Below are 20507 nucleotides of genomic sequence, written 5' to 3' on the forward strand. Positions count from 1 at the left end.
CTAATATAATCCCACAGCATGGGGAAATTCATGGGAAAATAATGGGTTTTTAGGATAAACGCTGAAAATAAGGTCTTAGGTTAACACAGGTTTAGAATATATTATACATTTTGTTCTGTAAGATAATATCAGTCAGTTATCATGACCTTTATGAATTATGTTTCCTTTATGTGCTTTATGTGATTACATAAATGCTTAAAATTTCACAAAAAGTAACATTGCTGATGAACATTATCTCATAGAACAAAACATATAAGATCTCCTAAGCTTGTGTTTACCACAGACCTTATTTTCTGAGTTTATCCAAAAACCCTCCAAAACCCCAATTAATTTCCCCATAGTCTTTGGACAATCAGCCATGGTGGAGTTAACCTCTGTTAGTACCTACAAAAAGATGCCATTACTATTGCATTCTATGGCGAACCAACCAGAGGTAGAAAATGCTAACTCATTTCTGTTTTTTAGGACTACAAGCTGGCGAGCTCAATTTTCAATGGTTACTATGCTAAACAAATCATTCCCATGTAGACATGCAGGCTAGCTACTTCTTCTTTGCCAGCTAGCCAACTAAAGCTAATACACAATCACATCAAGCAGATGAAATGACAGCAAACTACTTTTGTTTGTTGTACATTTGTTTCTATTTCAATTTCTTCGGATATTGTCGGTTAAACCCATTTGAATTCAATCACTTTTTGACAGCATCCCTTTTGGTTTAAACAAAACCTTCCATACATGTTTGCCCATGGAAGAAGTGGTCAGAAAGTGACTTTTTGGACCTGAATGCCAAAACATTCAGGAGATAAAGGTGCTCAAAGTTAGCCCCATACCATGAGACATCCATGTCTTCATTACTGGAAAACATTAATGCTTGAGTGTGATATCATTTCAAAGCTTACAAAAAAATAATTTATTGAAAAAAGGATCCAAACAACCCTTTGTATATGTTTAGTTTTGGTACTTTGGGTGGGCAACACCAGATTGCTTATCTAACTGCTTTTATTTCAAGCAGCTGCTATTCCTCTCTCTTAATCAAATAAAAGCGACATGAAGGCCACCTACATTAATCACTTATGAGCCCAAGGATAAACAGACTGAGATAAATAAATCCGCACGCATACACACGCATGCACGCGTGCACACACACACACACACACACACACACACACACACACACACACACACACACACACACACACACACACACACACACACAGACGCCTATACACAAATGTGTGGTTCACACACACACACACACACACACACACACACACACACACACACACACACACACACACACACACACACACACCAGAAACACATGGCTTCTAAAGCTAGAACAGAGTCTTCACTGCTCCCTCTGTGGATGCATGGTTTGCTTTGGCACCAGTGCTTTAGGACAATGGTGTGTCTCTCAAACCATATGGCCTGCTCCTAGGGCAGTATGAAGATAAAATAAGAGGTGTGATTCCCTGGGGCTGTATGGGCTATGTGTGAATTTATGTTGACAATGCTTTCAATGTGGGACTGGAGGGTAATACAATGACATTTCAATGTCCTCTATAGATTTGTGTCCTGTATGACTTCTCTGTCTGCCTGCTTGTCTGCCGACCTGTCTCCCTAGCTGTCTGCCTGCTTGTCTGCATGCCTGCCTGCCTGTCTGTCTGTCTGTTTGCATGTCTGTCTGCATGTCTGTCATAATGGCAGAGCTTGTAGTGTCATGTGCATTTAGATTTGCTAAATAGACTGCATAATGCTTGTGTAACACAGTGGATTGCATTTTGTGCGTTGTCTTGGTGCACATGAATAATATAATAAGGTTTTCATTTGCATACAATCTATAAACAACAACAAACAACACACGAAAATAGCATTATAATTGGATGGTAACATTTCTGGGAATGCTGACGTGCTCATTTAATGATATTTAAATAGAGTGAAATAACAGGGAGAAGAAATGGCTGTCCCCCCACTCCTCTCCATCCCCTTCCCCTAAATGATTCAATGAAGGTACAGAGGACTATGAGTGGCTGCACACCGCTGGCACCATTCCTGTTAATAATTTAAACAGTAAGCGACGACTCAAGGGTTCTCTCTCCAGCTTGGCGTCAGAGGATTGTCACAAACCACTCCTGGAGTGACTCGTTCCACTGAAGCAGGAAATTAACACTCGTAGAGTAGACACCAGCATGACGAGAGGAGGGGCAAGACAGACAGGCAGACAGACAGACAGACAGGCAGACAGGCAGACAGACAGACAGACAGACAGACAGACAGACAGACACACAGACAGACAGACAGACAGACAGACAGAGAGAGACAGGCAAAAAACTACCTTCATACTTCTAGAATACAAATAATACCTTCAGATGAGTCCGGTTACACATGTTGGGGTCGAGCAAAACTGAGAACACCATCGTGTTCATGAGAATCTCCCCTTTCCTCAGTGGGGTCATAGTTTGTAGGTCAAACGGTTCGGACGCTACAAACAGAAGTCGGCACATCGATGGTATCGACTTCAGACGAGTCCCCTGACGTTTGTGTGGGTCGTAGAGCAAAACTGAAATGGCCATCGTGTTAGTGAGTGTCTCCCCTTTCCATAGAGTGGTCATAGTTTGTTGGTAAAATTGTTCGGATGCTACAGACATTTTCGTGAGAAGACTGATTTTCAGGATGTCACATGGTCTGACAGACATCGCTCTACCTCTGCCACCTTTCACCGCAGATGCGAAATTGCGACATACTGTGGTGGATTGAGATGCATCCAATGCAAAAAACAAACCAGACATCTCTAGCATAACCTGATGGATTTTCATGGGGATTGTTTTATTATCTTACTTAGATTAACACACTGGTGGGTAAATTGGATACTGGGGTTAACAGGAATACTAATTGACATTTTATTAACACATTTTGGTAATGTAATGGCTGTGCGTAAATGATCAAAGGGGGAAACTGATGTTTGCTTGTAAATGCCACAGGCTTGATGAGCGGGTGTGGCTTAATTTCATGGAAACCATTTAGAACAGAAATTCAGGCAACAATTAAGAGCCATTTCCTCTTCCTCTGGTGTTTGATTGAGGTAGGATTTAGAGAGAGAAGGAGCCTACAGAGAGGGGCATTAAATCCCTCTTGTCGTTGTTTAATTGACTCAGCGTGGAGGGAAGGGGGTAGGAGGGGGATGAGGGAAAAGGATGGAAGGGGAAAAGATGGGGGAGGCAGGCAGGGGGGCAGTCTAATCCTGGTGCGTGGGTTTAATTGCATGGGCAGAACAGGGGAGGAGGTGACAGGGGATTACACCTCTCTCTCTCTCTCTCGCTCCCCCTCCCTCCCTCCCTCTCCCCTGAGAAGTGCTGCTGCACTGGGGTAGACATGCTTGCTGGAGTACCAGGGAGATCGATGTGGAGAAACATACTGATGGGCGACTGACCACTTCAATCATGGCTCAGGACAGTGACTTTAATACTTGAGAAATGGCAGAGTGAAAGTAATCCTTATTCAGCTTACTGTGGCAAATGAGAAGCTATTGATTTTAATATTTGACCAAATGGCATTTACAACCCTGGCATTAGACTAGCTGTGTTCAGCGAGAACTGAAACCCAGAGGGACAGAAAATAAAGCCGTATTCATCACATTCAAGACCTCAACGTTCCACATTTAAGCAGCGCTCTGCGTTTGTGGGTTCGCCCATTGAAATTGACTGTAAGTTCGTAAATTGGTCTCTCCTCTATATAAAGGCAACCATGCGGTTTCTGTGTAGTTTGAGGCCTATAGAAACCAGCCAGCAGTTCCAGTCTCCCAGGACTGCTCTAAAGACTCCATTACCAGTAATGCCCCTCTTCCTGGGTAGCGGCCTCAGAGGCTGTCCACACTGGGGCATAATGAAGATGGATAGACTCTGTTTATTTGCTGATGCTGACACGAAAAGCGTGTCTCGCCTCGACTGTGATCCATCATCAAAGCCTGCACACTACTCTGATAGCCAGGGGAGTGTGTGTGCATGTGTGTGTGCGTGCGTTCATGCGCAAGAATGCTGACGTGCGTGTGTGTGCGTGTGCATGTTGGGGCGGCAGGTTAGAGCGTTGGGCCAGTAACCGGAAGGTTGCTGGATCGAATCCCTGAGCTGACAAGGTAAAAATCTGTCGTTCTGCCCCTGAACAAGGCAGTTAACCCACTGTCATTGTAAATAAGAATTTGTTCTTAACTGACTTGCCTAGTTAAATAAATGTTTGATTTTAACCCTTAAACTCAGTTACTGTAATGTATCTGGATAAATTTGCAAAATTGAATTGAAGTGGAGGCCACCAGATTAGGCAAAATAACTGTCCTAAGGCCTCTCCTCAGACACTTTAGCAGTAAATCTGAGTCATCCTTTCCCACAGACAACTGAATGGTACAGAAGAAATATAGATTACCTAATTAATGAAGAGCGCAAGAAGGATGGAAATGCATGAGTTTGACTCCCTCAGCAGGTCCTACTGGTGAACCACAGAGAATTAGAGTGGGCAAGACGCAGCAGCGTCTACATCATGTTGACCCCTTACGGTACGGAATTAGCACTGCGGTGACTAGGGCTATGGACATCAATGTATAGGTAGCTAGCCTTTACAGACAGCCCTGTACAGCTGCCGGGACACTGTTTATTCCACTCGGAAAGCGAGAGAAGCTTCAGCTATAACAGCAATCTGTCCCATCTATCATTGAATGCAATTGTGTAGTTTCATCAGTGATAGGACTTCCAGCAGCTCAGCATGTGTCTCCTGCTCTGCTCGCGCTGATTATGCAGAGATGTACTTACAGTTAAACAATAGGAAGACGTTATACTCTTTCTGGAGGAGTCTGTATGTGGGTAGCTGATTGACAGTTTATTTCTCTCCATCACAATCTTGTTCTCAGAGGAGGACAAAGAAAGGATTTTGGCTGCCGCTTGTAGCTGTAGTTTTGAATGCCATCCATCCCCCACTACACACACACACACACACACACGTGACACACTCACCGAGAGCCACACCTGTGCTAGGCTCCAGAGCGTCTCTTTCCTTTTGACAGCACACAGCTGCTCTGTTAATTAACCACGAGGGTTCATGAGTGAGGTTAATTAAACAGCGTGTCTCATCACATTCCCATAAAGAACAGGCTTTTGGGTGGCTCTCCCTCTTCCTCTCCATCTCCCAACTTCCTTCTTTACTTCAACCTTGTGTTAGGCTCTATTGACTGGTGAAATGCTAGAGGAATAAGGGTTTAACCTAACAAGTGAACAAAAACGGAACAACCCAAAATAAGAAGAGATCTCAAACGGTACAGTGGCATTTGAAGACATTTTAATAATAAATAATGTGGTAAAATGACAATGTTTTTTTTTTCCATCCCGTTTTTAACATACTCAGTAATGAAATGAAATGCCATGGCTGACATCATGAACATAGTAGTGTAATTCTTTAAAACATGGCAAACTCCAAACAAATGTCAGGTGCCCTCAGTGAACATCGTTTCACACATTTTGTACATGTGTCGGAAGTAAAGAAATGGACTCAAAGCTTGGCCTAGATGTAGCCATAAAGAACCTAAACCCAACAACAAAGTCTTCTTCTTTAGTCCTTCTTTTGGGTCAGTATTCATTTCACTTCCTTCAACCCTGTCTTGCTGGGAAACAATGGTGGATGTGTGTTGCTTGCTGATGGACAAAATGCTACCCATCACCAGGCACGGAGAAGTCCATTTTCCAGGATGGATGCGTCAACATTTCCACCCTTAACTTATCTGGAAAGGAGACAACTACTAAGAGAAATGGGGCTTCCTCACCCTTCTCTATTGGTACAATGTGTCCCTCAGGTTGTCTACGGTCTCTCTCACTTCCTCATAAGTGCATTTGTAGACATAAGGGTATAATCCGACCAACACAGTAGTTTGTGTCATAATAAATGGATAAATGTGGTCACCGCTTTGGGCAGTGTCCCCTTCAGTCCAAATGATCACTCTGGTTTCAATTAAACCTAGACGGGGAGTCTCGTTGCCATCCCAATCCCAACAGAAACAGAATATTAAGACACATAACACTCGTCCAATCGTATACAGAAAACGATCAACAACATTATTTTTGAATCATTGTTCCTCTTTTAAGACGGAACGTCATAGATAACAATGGTTTAAAATAAAGTTAAATGATTGTGCTTTTGAAACCAAAGTAGAACAAATAACGCACATTGACAAGACCAACATCAATAACAAAACAATAACAGTGCGTTACAAAAATACATTAAAAACAAATCTAAAAATCCCATTGTAGCAATTTTGTGGCAGCAAAATGACGGAACAATTTACAAGATGGATGGTGAAGTCCAAATATTAATTACAGTAATATAACAGGCGCAACAGACATGCCAAGACCAGTCTGAGGCACCACAGAAGGTGATCCAAGACAAGGTATCTGTATACAACAGTCATCTAATGTGCATGTACTTTCATATTAGTCACTAGCTCACCATAGAGGCCAGTTCTCAACCAACAACTCATGTAAACAATGATCTAATAGTGCTTCGTACCAGTGAGTGCACAGACTGAAACATGATCGCACTTTTTTTTCTAACACTTTCTTTTTCCCTCCAAAATGGCATCAAATGAGAAATTGTCAAAAGAAAAACTAATATTAAGTATTGTTATGTTTTTTTCCCCTCATTCTGTATGATAAGAAAAGTAATTTACATAATAGTCACTGATGTCAGATTCAAGCCTTCCTGTGAGGGCACTGTGGGAGTTTCCTGTCCTCCTCCCATGATCCTCAGCTCTCCAGCAGCTGTGGACACAAGTTTATAATGCAACCCCTCGATTAATGGCCATCAAAAGAAGCTCATAGACATACTAGATTTTGGACACATCATTTCAACTAATAGAAACGAGTAAACTGACACTTTTATGAGCATCTTGTTCTCACCTCTAGTTCCTCTTCCTGGGTCTGGAAGCCTGCGATGCTGGGCAGTGTGTCTGTGGGGTTCCTGCGGGCCCCATCTCTCCTCCGTCCCCCTGAGCCCCGGGAGGACATGGAGCTGGAGGAGCTCTGAGCCTGGCTCTGGCCCTGGCCCTGGCTCTGGCCCTGTACCGAGGGGAACGAGGGCCTGCTGTACGGGAGGATGTCTTCAGAACCTGGAACAGAGAGACAGATTCAAGGGGATTTATTTTGACATGTAAAAACCACATAAAAGCAAAAGGTTATAATTCTCATATTTGTACTTCTTTGTTCCAATACACAAACCATATGGGAAGTATACTACATTGCAGTAAGTACCTGGGTGTTGACGACCTTTGCTGCTCCCCTTGCCTCCCTGTGGAGTCCTGTTCTTGTCCTGCGCCTCCCGTCTCTCCACAGAGCCCTCTCTGGTCCTCTGGCCCCCTGCACTCCCTCTCCGGCCCCGTCCCTCCCCAGAGCCAATCCTAGGGAGCGTGGCCCCCCTCACCTCATAGCCACACCGCGACATGTGACTAGGAGACTTCAAGGGCATACACGAGTCTGAGGAGAGAAGAACACAGAAATGGAACTTCAGACTTTATTCACCAGGGAATACGTACTGTACAGCTGAGAGAAGTCAAAGGGAGAGCCGTTCCGTGAAGTGACCCGTGTCTCAGATCCAGTCCCTTACCGTCAGTGAAGTCGTTCCTCTGCTGGTGGCCTTGGTGGCCAGCCTGGGCCTGGTGCTGCTTGTGCCTCTTGGGCGGTCTCTTCTGCATCACTGCAGAGCTCATGTTGCTGTCTGTGGACAGGGGGCTGCTGGGACGCTGGCTCCTTCGCCCTGATGGAACAGACAAACATTCAGTACATGGACGTTTATATAAGAAGGTATATCTAAGTGTTTTTCTGCTACAATTTTCCCCTGACCCAGTTTCTTTTGTCCCTCTCCTCCTCACCTGCTGGCCCTGTGTCCTCTGGAAACCTGGCCATGCGTAGGCCTGCTGTGTAGTCTCCAGTGTTGGCCACAGCCTGGGCGAAGTCTGCGTCTGTGAAGAAGGATCCGTCTGAAGAGCTGACAGCGCTGGAGCGTCCTGATGAGCCATTGTCCTCCTCGGAGGCCGAGCCCCAGCCGTTGATCATGGAGCCCGTCACAGAGCTCTCCAGGTCCCCAGTGCTGGAGGCCGGTGTCTGCTCCAACCCCCGGAGGTGCAGCCTGCGTGGGGGAGGGTGGTGCTGGTGGTGGGGCTGTTTCTGGTGGGGCTGGGGATTATTTTGGTGCTGGTGGTAGTGACCCTGGACCATCTCCGCATCCGTCTCATCCCCTTCCTCTTCTTCATCTTCCTCCTCCTCTTCCTCCTGGCCGTCAGTATCCAGTGCCAGGGGGCTGGAGATGTAGCCATAGGTGTGTGGGGGGGAGAGGGGGTGCGGGGGAGGAGGTGGGCTGGCTGCGTGTTGTCTAAGGAGGAAGACAGGGAAAGGATCAAAGCATGGACCAATAGATATGGTTGTTGGTTGTAGCTGGGATGAGTGAGATGCAGTGTGAGTTGGGCTCATAGTTACCTGTGGTGGTCTGTTCCGTTGTGTAGGCCGTTGTGCTGATCTCCCTGGGGGGAGGGGGTGAGAGTGGCTGTAGACTGGTGACTGTAGGACATACCCGCAGGGGAAGAGGCTGCCCCTCTAACAGGGGGGGTGGGACACCTATCCATCCCTTCCTCCGCCTCCTGCTCTTCCTCCTCCATCTCATCCGGATGCAGGTACATCCGTGAGGTAAGCATTGGGCATGGGGCATCTGGGTTAAAGCTTTTTTCCATGGGCAGGGTATACTCATCACAGCTCCGGCTTGGTGGGGGGTTGGCAGGGGGAGGGGGCAGAGGTTCACCCCAGTTCACTGTGTTAGTTTTGGGAAGTTTGGGAGTGCGAGTTCCCTTCTTATGACTTTGGCTCCCTGCAGAGAGAATAGAAAAACTTTTTGAACATACTGCAGAACAAAATACTTATTTGTCCTATTGCTATAATCAGTGTGCTCAGTGTCTCACCAGAGGTACTGCTGCTGCCCCTGTCAGAGCTGTGGTGAGAGCCTCCAGTGCTGTGTTCGTGGGCCTGGTTATAGGGGACGGTGCCTTGCAGGGGCCCATCTCCTCTATAGTGGTCTGAAGACCGCAGCGACAGAGAGACAGACAGAGTTAAACAGATATATTGACCAGGGGAGTTGATAGAGGGGGGTCATGGGTTGGCACCCCCCCATTCTCATGGGTCAGAGCGCTGTCAGTCTGGCTCAGAATGGAAAGGAAAGGTCGGTGCGTTTGTTCTGGCATTCAAGCAGTATCAGGGCTGGCTTTAGGACCTTTAAGACCAGACAGCTCAGAGGCAGCGGGCAGGCTGTTTAGCAGTATTAGAGGTTGGCTTTAGGACCATGCAGGCGCGAAGACTGGCTGCCTTTAGGACTATGGAGAGCAGATTGACCAGATGCAGTGAACAAACAGCGCAACTTCTCATCTCAGTTGATGAAGTGCAGAGGTGGAAGATGGCTACGTAACTGCTGTTTGACCCAGGAAACTGGGCAGAGCTAGTGTGTAGCAACTATTGCTTTCATAATATCCCACCATGTATCTAACTAGAATATTTTCCCTATGTTAATTTTCAAATGTACTTATTTGAACAGATTAGGGCAGATACAAATTAACAGCTGAAACAGTTATTTTCAACACTATTTGTGATACAATTTGTTGATTTCCCATGAATGGTTCTTGGTCCCCAACTTGCCCCCCCCCCCATGAAAAAGTTCCTTGAAAAGCCCCTCATGTTGACTACACAGAGTAAAACAAATAAAAAATAAAATATTAACTTCCCGAAATACCCTCCCTCCCACCACTGCTACTGTAAGTCTCCAATCCTCTCACCTTTATTAAGCCTGTTGTTCTGCTCCATGATGTTGTACTGCATCTGTGTTTTCTGCAGGTGGGAGGGGGGCTGGTTCCAACAGCGTATGTCAGGGGCCCCGGCCCCAGCTGCTGCAGCCTTGTTCAGGATGCTGGACTGGATGAGCTGGGTGGTGGCATAGGGGGTGGGCTCGTAGGGGGTGGGCGGCCCTCCCCCTGGGCCCACGTAGCACAGGCTGGGGTTGTTGAAAGTCTTGAGCTCGTTAAGTTTGTTGGAGAGGTCCACGTCGCTGTACACAGCCTGCTCAGGACCCAGTAGACCCCCCTGCTGCTTCTCCAGCTGGCTGCCATAGTTGGCGATGCAGTCGGCTATGGAGAGGAGACCACATGGGGTTAGGTCTAGTAAAACTTTACCCCTTCATTAAACCTTCATTAACCCTTCAGGAAGTCAAGTCATATACATAACTCCCTCAATTATCATGTTTTATGTTGAAGCCATGTTTGTTTTTCCATTGCTCAATTGATTTGCATACACTTAGGTTGGAGTCATTAAAACTCGTTTTTCACCCACTCCATACATTTCTTGTTAACAAACTATAGTTTTGGCAAGTCGTTAGGACATCTACTTTGTGCATGACACGTAATTTTTCCAACAATTGTTTACAGACAGATTATTTCACTTATAATTCACTGTATCACAATTTCAGTGGGTCAGAAGTTTACATACACTAAGTTGACTGTGCCTTTAACCAGCTTGGAAAATTCCAGAAAATGATGTCATGGCTTTAAAAGCTTCTGATAGGCTAATTGACATAATTTGAGTCAATTGGAGGTGTACCTGTGGATGTATTCCAAGGTCTACCTTCAAACTCAGTGCCTCTTTGCTTGACATCATGGGAAAATCAAAGAAATCAGACAAGACCTCAGAAAAATAATGTAGACCTCCACATGTCTGGTTCATCCTTGGTAGCAATTTCCAAACGCCTGAAGGTACCACGTTCATCTGTACAAACAATAGTACGCAAGTATAAACACCATGGGACCACGCAGCCGTCATACTGCTCAGGAAGGAGACGCGTTCTGTCTCCTAGAGATGAACGTACTTTGGTGCGAAAGTGCAAATCAATCCCAGAACAACAGCAAAGGACCTTCTGAAGATGCTGGAGGAAACAGGTACAAAAGTATCTATATCCACAGTCAAACCTTCATAACCTGAAAGGCCGCTCAGCAAGGAAGAAGCCACTGCTCCAAAACCGCCAAAAAAAGTCAGACTACGGTTTGCAACTGCACATGGGGACAAAGATCGTACTTTTTGGAGAAATGTCCTCTGGTCTGATGAAACAAAAATAGAACTGTTTGGCCATAATGACCATCACTATGTTTGGAGGAAAAAGGGGAAGGCTTGCAAGCCGAAGAACACCATCCCAACCGTGAAGCACGGGGGTGGCAGCATCATGTTGTGGGGGTGCTTTGCTGCAGGAGGGACTGGTGCACTTCACAAAATAGATGGCATCATGAGGCAGGAAAATTATGTGGATATATTAAAGCAATATCTCAAGACATCAGTCAGGAAGTTTAAGCTTGGTCGCAAGTATGTCTTCCCCAAGCATACTTACAAAGTTGTGGAAAAATGACTTAAGGACAACAAAGTCAAGTATTGGAGTGGCCATCACAAAGCCCTGACCTCAATCCCGTAGAAAATTTGTGGGCAGAACTGAAAAAGCGTGTGCGAGCAAGGAGGCCTACAAACCTGACTCAGTTACACCAGCTCTGTCAGGAGGAATGGGCCAAAATTCACCCAACTTATTGTGGGAAGCTTGTGGAAGGCTATCGGAAATGTTTGACCCAAGTTAAACAATTTAAATGCAATGCTACCAAATACTAATTGAGTGTATGTAAACTTCTGACCCACTGGGAATGTGATGAAAGAAATAAAAACTGAAATAAATAATTTTCTCTACTATTATTCTGACATTTCACATTCTTAAAATAAAGTGGTGATCCTAACTGACCTAAAACAGGGATTAAATTGGATTAAATTGTGAAAAACTGAGTTTAAATGTATTTGGCTAAGGTGTATGTAAACTTCCGACTTCAACTGTACCATATGTTCCGCTACTGGGACCTGACCACTATCACCAGAAGAGGTTTGTAGCTGTAACGTTACTGACCTGGGCGGCTGTAGGTGGTCATGTTGCTGTCGCTGGTGCCGTTGCCACTGTTGCAGCAGTTGATGTTGCAGTCTTTGTGGTTGGCACATGCGTTGGGCCAGGAGTCTGCCAGCCACGGCTGGTTTACACTCTCCCCCATGTTCAGCAGCCCAGGTCTGAACCAGAACCACACAACCAGAACCATTATCATACAGAAAATGCTTTACTCCAAGTCAAGTAAACAGGGTTTCAGTCAGGGATGGGTATGGGAGTTTCTGTCCTTTGTCAGTTATTAGACAGGGAGAGATCTCCCTCTGGTGGTTAGAGTAGGGAATACTCTGTTGTTGCTTTTACCACTTTCCCTCCTGCATTTCTCAAACGCCATAATAAGTGCTATATAGACAGTGGGAAAAGCCTATCTGGTAAAGTGTACACATATAACCACACATTGGGATGATTCCCCTTACCTCCCAGCACTGCAGACAGACTCGCCTCCTCTCTGATAGGCCACTGAATCAAACAAAGAGAACAAACGTGAGAAACACAAGAAAAAAACCTGCATGACAAATAAAAGAGGAAATCCAGGTTGGTGTGACCCGTCTTTCACTCTGTACTCATACAGCTGTCTTTCTTCAGTCTGACTCACAACTGATAGACACACACACACACACACACACACACACACACACACACACACACACACACACACACACACACACACACACACACACACACACACACACACACACACACACACACACACACACACACACACACACACACACACAGACAGGTAATCACACACATGGGGCACTTGGGATTGAGAGGTGTACATGCAGATAAACAAAATCAGTCTGAGAGCTTTAACCATGATATCTCGGCCCTGAGGCACACTTCACAGTGAACGATCCCCCTGCAATTCAGACACATCCTCTTCACTGGAGGGTGAGTCACCTCAACCACATAATTAGATACACTAGCCTACGGCTACAGTACAGTCAGTATGTGAAGGACAAGTGGGAACACGGGACTGTGTTTATGCCTCTCTTCTCGTCACAAAACATAGTGACTCAGCAGCACTATCTGCCCTTGTTGTGTGTCGGTTGTCTATGTCTGATATAAGAGGGCGGAACAGTGGGGGGCTTATGTCAGAACATCATTTCATAGCTCTTTACGGACCTCCCTCTGCAAGATTTGATTTAAAAAGATTGGTTTATGGATGTGAGACCACCTAACTTATACACTAAGTCCATTATCTGTTTGTATATGGGAATAGCTTGGCCTTGAGTGCTGCGAGAAACAGAGTACATAGGGAGAGAACTGTGTTTGTGTACAGGCGTCTCTGAATCATAGGGGCTTCAAGTTCAGTACACACATGGGTAAATAACTGTGCATTCAGCACTCAAATACACGTTTACAGCAGAATACATTCATACATACCTGTTGGAGTGAAAGTGAATGATGGAACTGCAGGAACAAACCCAAGGCCAAACAGAGGAGGGAGGGAAGGAGAGAAAAAAGAGATGGGAGAGAAAGTGAGAAGAAGGGTCATTTATTGATAGCAAAATATACATTTCGTAAGCCTGTGAACAAAAAAAAACACAAAAACCGGCAGACATATTGGCACGCACACTCAAACGCATGCGTACGCACACACACACACACGCATCAATCACCACCGCAGTGGTCTCAGGAACAAGTGGCCTTGTGGGTAATGGAGGTCACGTGGGGCAGAGCGAGGGCGATAACAGTGATAGAACACATGTCATAATACCTGGCTGACAGGCCTGTCCCTACTCTAACTGTGTCTCACCAGGGAGAGGGGCGGCGGGCGGTGGCCTGGAAATGAGCCCTAAATGTCACCGTTTGAATGTCAGCGTAATCTGGGATGTGCCAGCTAGGCGTCTGATCGTCACTACCCTTTGAGGTCTTTGAGTCAGGGGAGAAGATTAGACCAACCCCCTTTTATGGGTGAGATGTGGTTATCAGGCTCCCTACTTTGAGGATAAAAGCAGCTGACACGAGGCAAGTCACACTATGGGCTACTGGAGAAAAACACACCTAAATGTGACTGAAGTGAATAAATGCAATGGTGACACAGAGGACTGTGTCTAACCTGTGTCAGTGAGTGCAGGTTACCAGCGTTCAGCTAAACGATCGCAACACCAACCTAATGTCCTCCCTCTGTCTACCCCTCCTGATCTAATCACTCTCACTGTCCAATCTCTCCACAACAACATATTAGCTGGGTGTGATCCACCATTGATACTCTACTGACTGCAGTATAATACTGTAAACACCTTCAAAGACACAGACATCAAAGTTCTCAGTCACACACCACAGTCACCCATACACACAGTCACCCATACACACACACAGTCACCCATACACACACACACGCAGTAACCCATACACACACACAGTCACCCACACACACACACACACACACACACACACCACAGCACCCACACACACACAGCACCCACACACGCACCCACACACACCACAGTCACCCATACAAACACACACAGCCCCTCCCACCCCAGTACCAAACACACACAGTCACCCATTCACACGCAGTAACCCATACACACAGTCACACACACACCACAGTCACCCATACACACAGTCACACACACACACACAGTCACCCATACACACACACACACACCGTCACCCATACACACACACACAGTCACCCATACACACACACGCAGTAACCCATACACACACACAGTCACCCATTCACACGCAGTAACCCATACACACACAAACACCCCGATATATACACCTAAACCCACATCCACTACAGACCTTTGCGTATGCCGGCGTAGCTGCTGCTGAGGCCGCTCCTCTTTTTACGGTGACGGTACAGCCACACACTGAAGACCATGAGGACCACCCAGCAGGTGGCGCCGATGCCCGCGATGAACGCCGGCTGCTTGACCACGTCTGAGATCTGAGACAGCGTGTCCTGGTCCTCAGGACTGTGCACCATCTGACCCGTAGAGTCTGGAGAAGAGGGGGAGGACGAGGAGATTGAGATTGAGAAATAGAACATGTACATAGCATATTCTATCATAGAACATTGGCAGGGAAAGAAAGTGAGGCGGATCCTGAAGGACAAACATCAGTTCTTCAAAACATTCAAGTTCAACTGAAGGCCAGGAGTCGTAGATGGAAAACAACATTACAGAGATGAGATAGGAGACACAGCTGGAGAAAGGAGTTATCTTTAAATACATCTGGGCACAATCTGTCATGAACAATGTTCTCATTCTCTGCTCCTCTTTAGAGTGCTAGGCCAAGAGGTGAACTGGACGCCAAGGTTTGAGACTTGACTCAAGGTGACATTATCCTCGTGAATTGGCTCCATGAAGTTACTCTAAACGCTTGATATGGACCATGCGAAAAAGCTGGAATGTGCTAAGAAGATGGAGGTGGAAAATCGAGTTGAAAATGCCTGTGGTGTGTGTGCTTTTTGTCACGAATGGTGAAACTGAGGCTAAGGCAGGAGACAGCTAAATGGTCATTATTTTGATGATGATGATACCTGAGTAAAGGCATTGTGAGCTGACTCAGGGACATGTTCATGTCGGGACTTGAGATGGACACCCTGTACTGTGTACATTGGTCATGGTGAGAACTGACACAGTATGCAAATCACACAGACCATCTATCCGATGGCTACGAATGAAAAGAGCTTAGACAGGTTGAACCGGTGTTGACCTGGAGCAGACAGTGGATTAACACTGAACTCACCTCTCCGCTTCCTGGTTCTGAGATCAGATGTATTTTTAGAAACTCTAAACTCAGGGGAGGCTGTCAGGTGTTAACTACAGTTGACCAGCTCACCAAGTTGAAAGAAGGTGACATCGCTCTTGACCCCAGGGCCGGCGCCGTTGCTAGCGGCGACCTCCACGCTGTAGCGTATCCCTGGCGCAAGGCTGGGGATCAGCACGGAGAAGGTGGAGCCATCTACTGTCCGGTTGACATGGTAACGGCTCTCGTTGCCCAGGCACCAGATCTGGAGAGGACAGTGTAAAAGAAAGGGGAGGGGGATAGTAAGACAGGGACTTGGTTCTTTCAGTAAATGCCAAAATACCTGTTATAAGATATTTCAACATTAGTCCAGTAGATGGCAACGCCTCCTCAATACTTAGTCCACCTCTGCTGGAGCAACTAAAAAACACACGCACCCAAGGAAGTTTGAGGGGAAAAGTGTGAGGCTTGAGGTTCTGCTCTATGCCTCTCTCTGTTTGTTCCCCTATCTCACCCTCCCTCCATCTTACCTTGTACTCCTGTACCATTCCGTTCTGTTCCTCTTCGGAAGGTGGTTGCCAGGCGACCAGGATGGCGGTCCCGTTGGTATCGCTCTTCGTCACGGTAACGCCCCGGGGGGCTCCGCTGGGGGCTGAGACAGGAACACACCGTCAGACAGACGCACAGACATCATGGTGACATCAAAGACATTGACTCTCATTTGAGCTATGCTCAGAGTCTGCCATGTCTCTTACTGAACATGAAAGAACACTTAGTGACAATTCAGATCACAGGCATCAGCCCGCCACATATGCAGTAGTTTTAGAGTATTCTGAAAACATGCAGTAAGCTCTAAACAACAGGAATGAACTGAACAGAATGATCGTAACCAGCTAATGAACATTATGTGGAATGAATCAAAGTTAATATCTTAAAAAAAAATCTATAATAATATAAGGTTATGGAACTAGAGTGAATCATTTGTATTCATGTTGTGATAATTGTTAGCATTTGTAAGATGAGCAGATTTTAGAAAATGTGCAACACAACGTTTTCTCTGACGAGCCGGGACACTGGATGTACACATACTATTCATCTCATCCCTCTACACCCTCTTGCATTTATCTGCCTACGGGTATGAAACCCACATGAAGCCACAGGTCGACGTGGCATGTTTCTCATCAATATAATACAGGAACTGTCTGAGCTGATGCTGTGATGAATGACACGTTGCTGGAGCTCTAGTAATACTTGGGGGCTTTGTGTGCTGTGCTGCAGTGATGGTGCTAGTCACCTGATGAGAGCAATTAAACTGAATCAGTAGTGCATTGGCCTCGGGAGTTTATGCACCTTCTGGTTAAAAATAATGAAAGCAGGCATGTCTGTTGTCTCAGGCTGGCTGGGGCTCTACTTATGAACTCAGATAACAATTAACAGCACAATTTGTCTCCACAGCTGCTGCTACGCACTCATCTATACAGAGTACACACACTGGAAGAGCTACTGTACACGCATATAAGCTTTAAACAATGTGAAACTCCCAAACCTCACCAATGATGATTACTACAACCACACAGTAACATACACACATCTCTGGAACAATTAGCAAGCACAGTATGGTGTAATGGATGTGTTATGGTTTCTCAAAATTCTCATTCATTTATTTATACATGTAAAATGTCAATTTGTCTTCGTTTTAACTTGCCTAGACGAATAAAACTCTCACAAAACAACCTACTCTAACCTAACACTAGAACTGCTGTATGAAACCTTTCATCTCCATCCACACTTCCAATCACAACCCTCTCTAACAGCAGCCCTTGACCCCTGACCCCTGTCTCCAGCCTCTTACCTTCCTCCAGCGTCCTGGCCACCTTCACCTCGCTGTCCGCTCCCTGAAATTCATCAAAGAAGGGACGCACTTTGAACTCGTAGGTGACCCCTTTCTTCAGCTGAGGCACCACAGCACCGTCCTCTCCAGGGGTCCGCACCTCGAACACGCCCCACTGCCCACCTGGCTGGCCCAGATCAGCAGACGCCCTGTACATCACCTTATAGCCCTGTATGTACGGAGACTCCTGCTCCACCTAGTGGCAGAGAAGGAAAACAGATGTTAGGATTTCTTACAGTGGTTGGGACGGGGACAGTGGACAACGGTCCTGAGGAATATTTTTCTCCACTCATAAAAGAGTAATAAAGGCCCAGTTCATTCAGTTTGTGTAGCACCCATACTTCCCACACTAGAAAGAGAAACCCTACTGTACATGAGTCTATTAAATAGCTATAAAATGTTGGTTGCCATGGGCATTGATATTTAATATTTTGTTCTTCCAACCAAAACTATTTAATTGTAAGCCTCTGGGTTCTATGAAGCCAGTGTCAAAGAGCCATTATACCAGCAGAACATACTGTAGAACAGTGGTCTGAGGTGTTGGGCCAGTGTGTCACATGTAGAAAAACACCACATTCAAAGGTATGTATACATTATGAACCATAACTCTCCTGCTGTGTGTGTTGGGCTGGTAACCATATACAGTGAACATCCTCCAGGAGAGGTCTTCAGCCCTGTGCTATGTTGTCTACGGGGAGACCTTAGGTTCCACCCCCTCTCATCTCCCAGAGCTCAGAGAAACCACAGCATGAGGTCATCACTAGCCGCCAGTTTCCTGAGAGCCTGGGACTGGTTAGGACACTGCCAGGAGGACACTGCTAACCAGCACTCGTAGAATCATGGACCTCAGAGTTAGGTATCGAAAATACAGCTAAGGAACCTAGCACTACATAAGCACTTTATGAATGACTGGGCCCATGACCTGTTATTTGGCAATGGCCCATAACAAAGTGTTATCACCTGTTTTAAAAAGTATTATGTTCATTTGTACTGTACAGTGGCCCTATTAATAATTTTTGTCCAAGTCTGCTGAAAGTCAAAAACTCTCCTGCCAACTTCCACTGATGCTGGCCATGGGGATGCCTTCTCCCTGCCTGTCTGCCTGGCTTTGGCCCTGCTCAACTAAACTATTTACACCCTGGCTCTGTTTAGGACCGCACCCCTGACATGTGCACAAGTCAGATCATACAACACTGATGGAACACCTGAACCCTTCATGGGGGAGAGACGGAGAAACATCTCACACCGTATAAACGTCCTCTTTCATAGGCCAGGATCAAAACTCACTCTGTCAGCACAGGTGGTCTTGATTAGGCCAACAGTTCCACATCCTACCCACAGCTGGCTGTGCAGCACAGTCTATGCTCTATGCCTACAGACTCAACTATGTGTTCTGAAGAACATCATTTGTCAACAAATCAAATCATATTCTGTGTTGCCTTTTGTTCATATTAGACATAGCCATGCCAGCACATCACGGTGTAGGGAGACCAACAGACCAAGCAGTGTAAGAAACTGAGTGTAATAATTCTAAAACAGCTGACACAGAAAAACACTAGGGTAACCACTTCTGGCAGGACATATCTGCAGACAGCTGGGCCCAGGGCCAGGACTCTACTCACCGTCCACTGCACCCTGACGGAGGAGGAGGAGAGGATGGTGGGGTTGTGCAGATTGACCACCACGTCCCCCAGTTCCCTCTGGATCTGACGATGGTCCACTCCTTGGCTGGTGGGAGGGGTGTCTGCATGGGGACACAAAGACAGGGAGGGGTTAGTTCACTCTGGCACTCACTCTGCCCCAGCCAAGCCATGTGGTTAGGATATGAGGACCACTAAGTCTCAGTGTCTCGGTCATCAGATGAATGTGACTGTATCATCAAGTAGAGGTGGTAGAGGAGAGGGTTGTCTCACCTTGTGTTCTGACGGCATCAGTGATGGGGCTAGGGTCACTGAGGCCGTAGGCGTTGGCTGCTCTAACCAGGAACAGGTAGACTGCACCTGGTTTGAGGTTCTTCAGGACAAAGGTCTCTGTTTTCACATGATCAGCCAGAGTCACCCAGCTACTCCCTGACGCATGACTGCACAGAGGGAGGAACAATGGTCAATCACTCACAACGGTGCATACACAGAGCCTTCAGAAAGGATTCATACTCCCTGACTTATTCCACATTTTGTTTTGTTACAACCTGAATTCAAAATGGATTTGTTTTCTCACCCCATCTACACACAATACTGAAAAAGTGAAACACTGAAAAAGTTAAAATGTTTTTAGATATTTTTGCATATTTATTGAAAATAAATTACAGAAATAATCAATTTACATAAGTATTCACACCCTTTTGCTATGACATGTCAAATTGATCTCGGGTGCATCCAATTTCCTTTGATCATCCTTGAGATGACTCTACAACTTGATTAGAGTCCAATTCAATTGTTTGGAAATGATTTAGAAAGAAACACCTGTCTATATAAAGGTCCCACAGTTGACAGTGCATGTCAGAGCAGAAACTATACCATGAAGTCAAAGGAACTGTCTGTAGATCTCCGAGATAGAATTGTGATGAGGCATGTATATGGGGAAGAGAATAAAACTATTTCTAGTGTTTCCAAGAGCACAGTGGTCTCCATCATTGGGAAATTGAAAAAAATATGGAACTACCCAGACTCTGCCTAAAGCTGGCCGTCCGACCAAACTGAGCAACCGGGCAAGAAGGACCCTAGTAAGGGAGGTGACCAAGAACGCGATGAACAATCTGACAGGACTACAGAGTTCCTTGGCTGAGATGGGAGAACTTGCCAGTAGGACAACAGTCCCTACAGCACTTCACCAATCTGGGCTTTATGGGCGAGTGGCCAGATGGAAGCCACTCCTGAAAGAA

At 46.0% G+C, this 20507-nt stretch overlaps 1 protein-coding gene across 3 annotated transcripts in view; it reads right to left on the minus strand.

Annotated features, from left to right (window-relative positions):
- Positions 1-5305: 5305 nt before the first annotated feature.
- The window catches only part of LOC106603264 (roundabout homolog 1), a 220748-nt gene continuing 205546 nt past the window's right edge, over positions 5306-20507 (minus strand). For all 3 annotated transcript variants that reach the window (XM_082974526.1, XM_082974527.1, XM_082974528.1), the window contains 17 exons: positions 19540-19706; positions 19249-19370; positions 17588-17822; positions 16266-16387; positions 15829-16000; positions 14788-14985; positions 13414-13440; positions 12441-12483; positions 11995-12149; positions 9845-10192; positions 8981-9094; positions 8505-8889; positions 7901-8400; positions 7636-7785; positions 7284-7505; positions 6933-7141; positions 5306-6794 (listed from right to left, as the gene is read on the minus strand). In XM_082974526.1, coding sequence (XP_082830652.1) covers positions 6780-6794; positions 6933-7141; positions 7284-7505; positions 7636-7785; positions 7901-8400; positions 8505-8889; positions 8981-9094; positions 9845-10192; positions 11995-12149; positions 12441-12483; positions 13414-13440; positions 14788-14985; positions 15829-16000; positions 16266-16387; positions 17588-17822; positions 19249-19370; positions 19540-19706 — 3184 coding nt within the window. In that variant the 3' untranslated portion in view covers positions 5306-6779. The remainder of the gene's footprint in view (positions 6795-6932; positions 7142-7283; positions 7506-7635; positions 7786-7900; positions 8401-8504; positions 8890-8980; positions 9095-9844; positions 10193-11994; positions 12150-12440; positions 12484-13413; positions 13441-14787; positions 14986-15828; positions 16001-16265; positions 16388-17587; positions 17823-19248; positions 19371-19539; positions 19707-20507) is intronic.

The sequence above is a fragment of the Salmo salar genome, chromosome 04, assembly GCF_965601325.2.
Source record: "Salmo salar chromosome 04, fSalSal1, whole genome shotgun sequence".
NCBI lineage: Eukaryota > Metazoa > Chordata > Actinopteri > Salmoniformes > Salmonidae > Salmo > Salmo salar.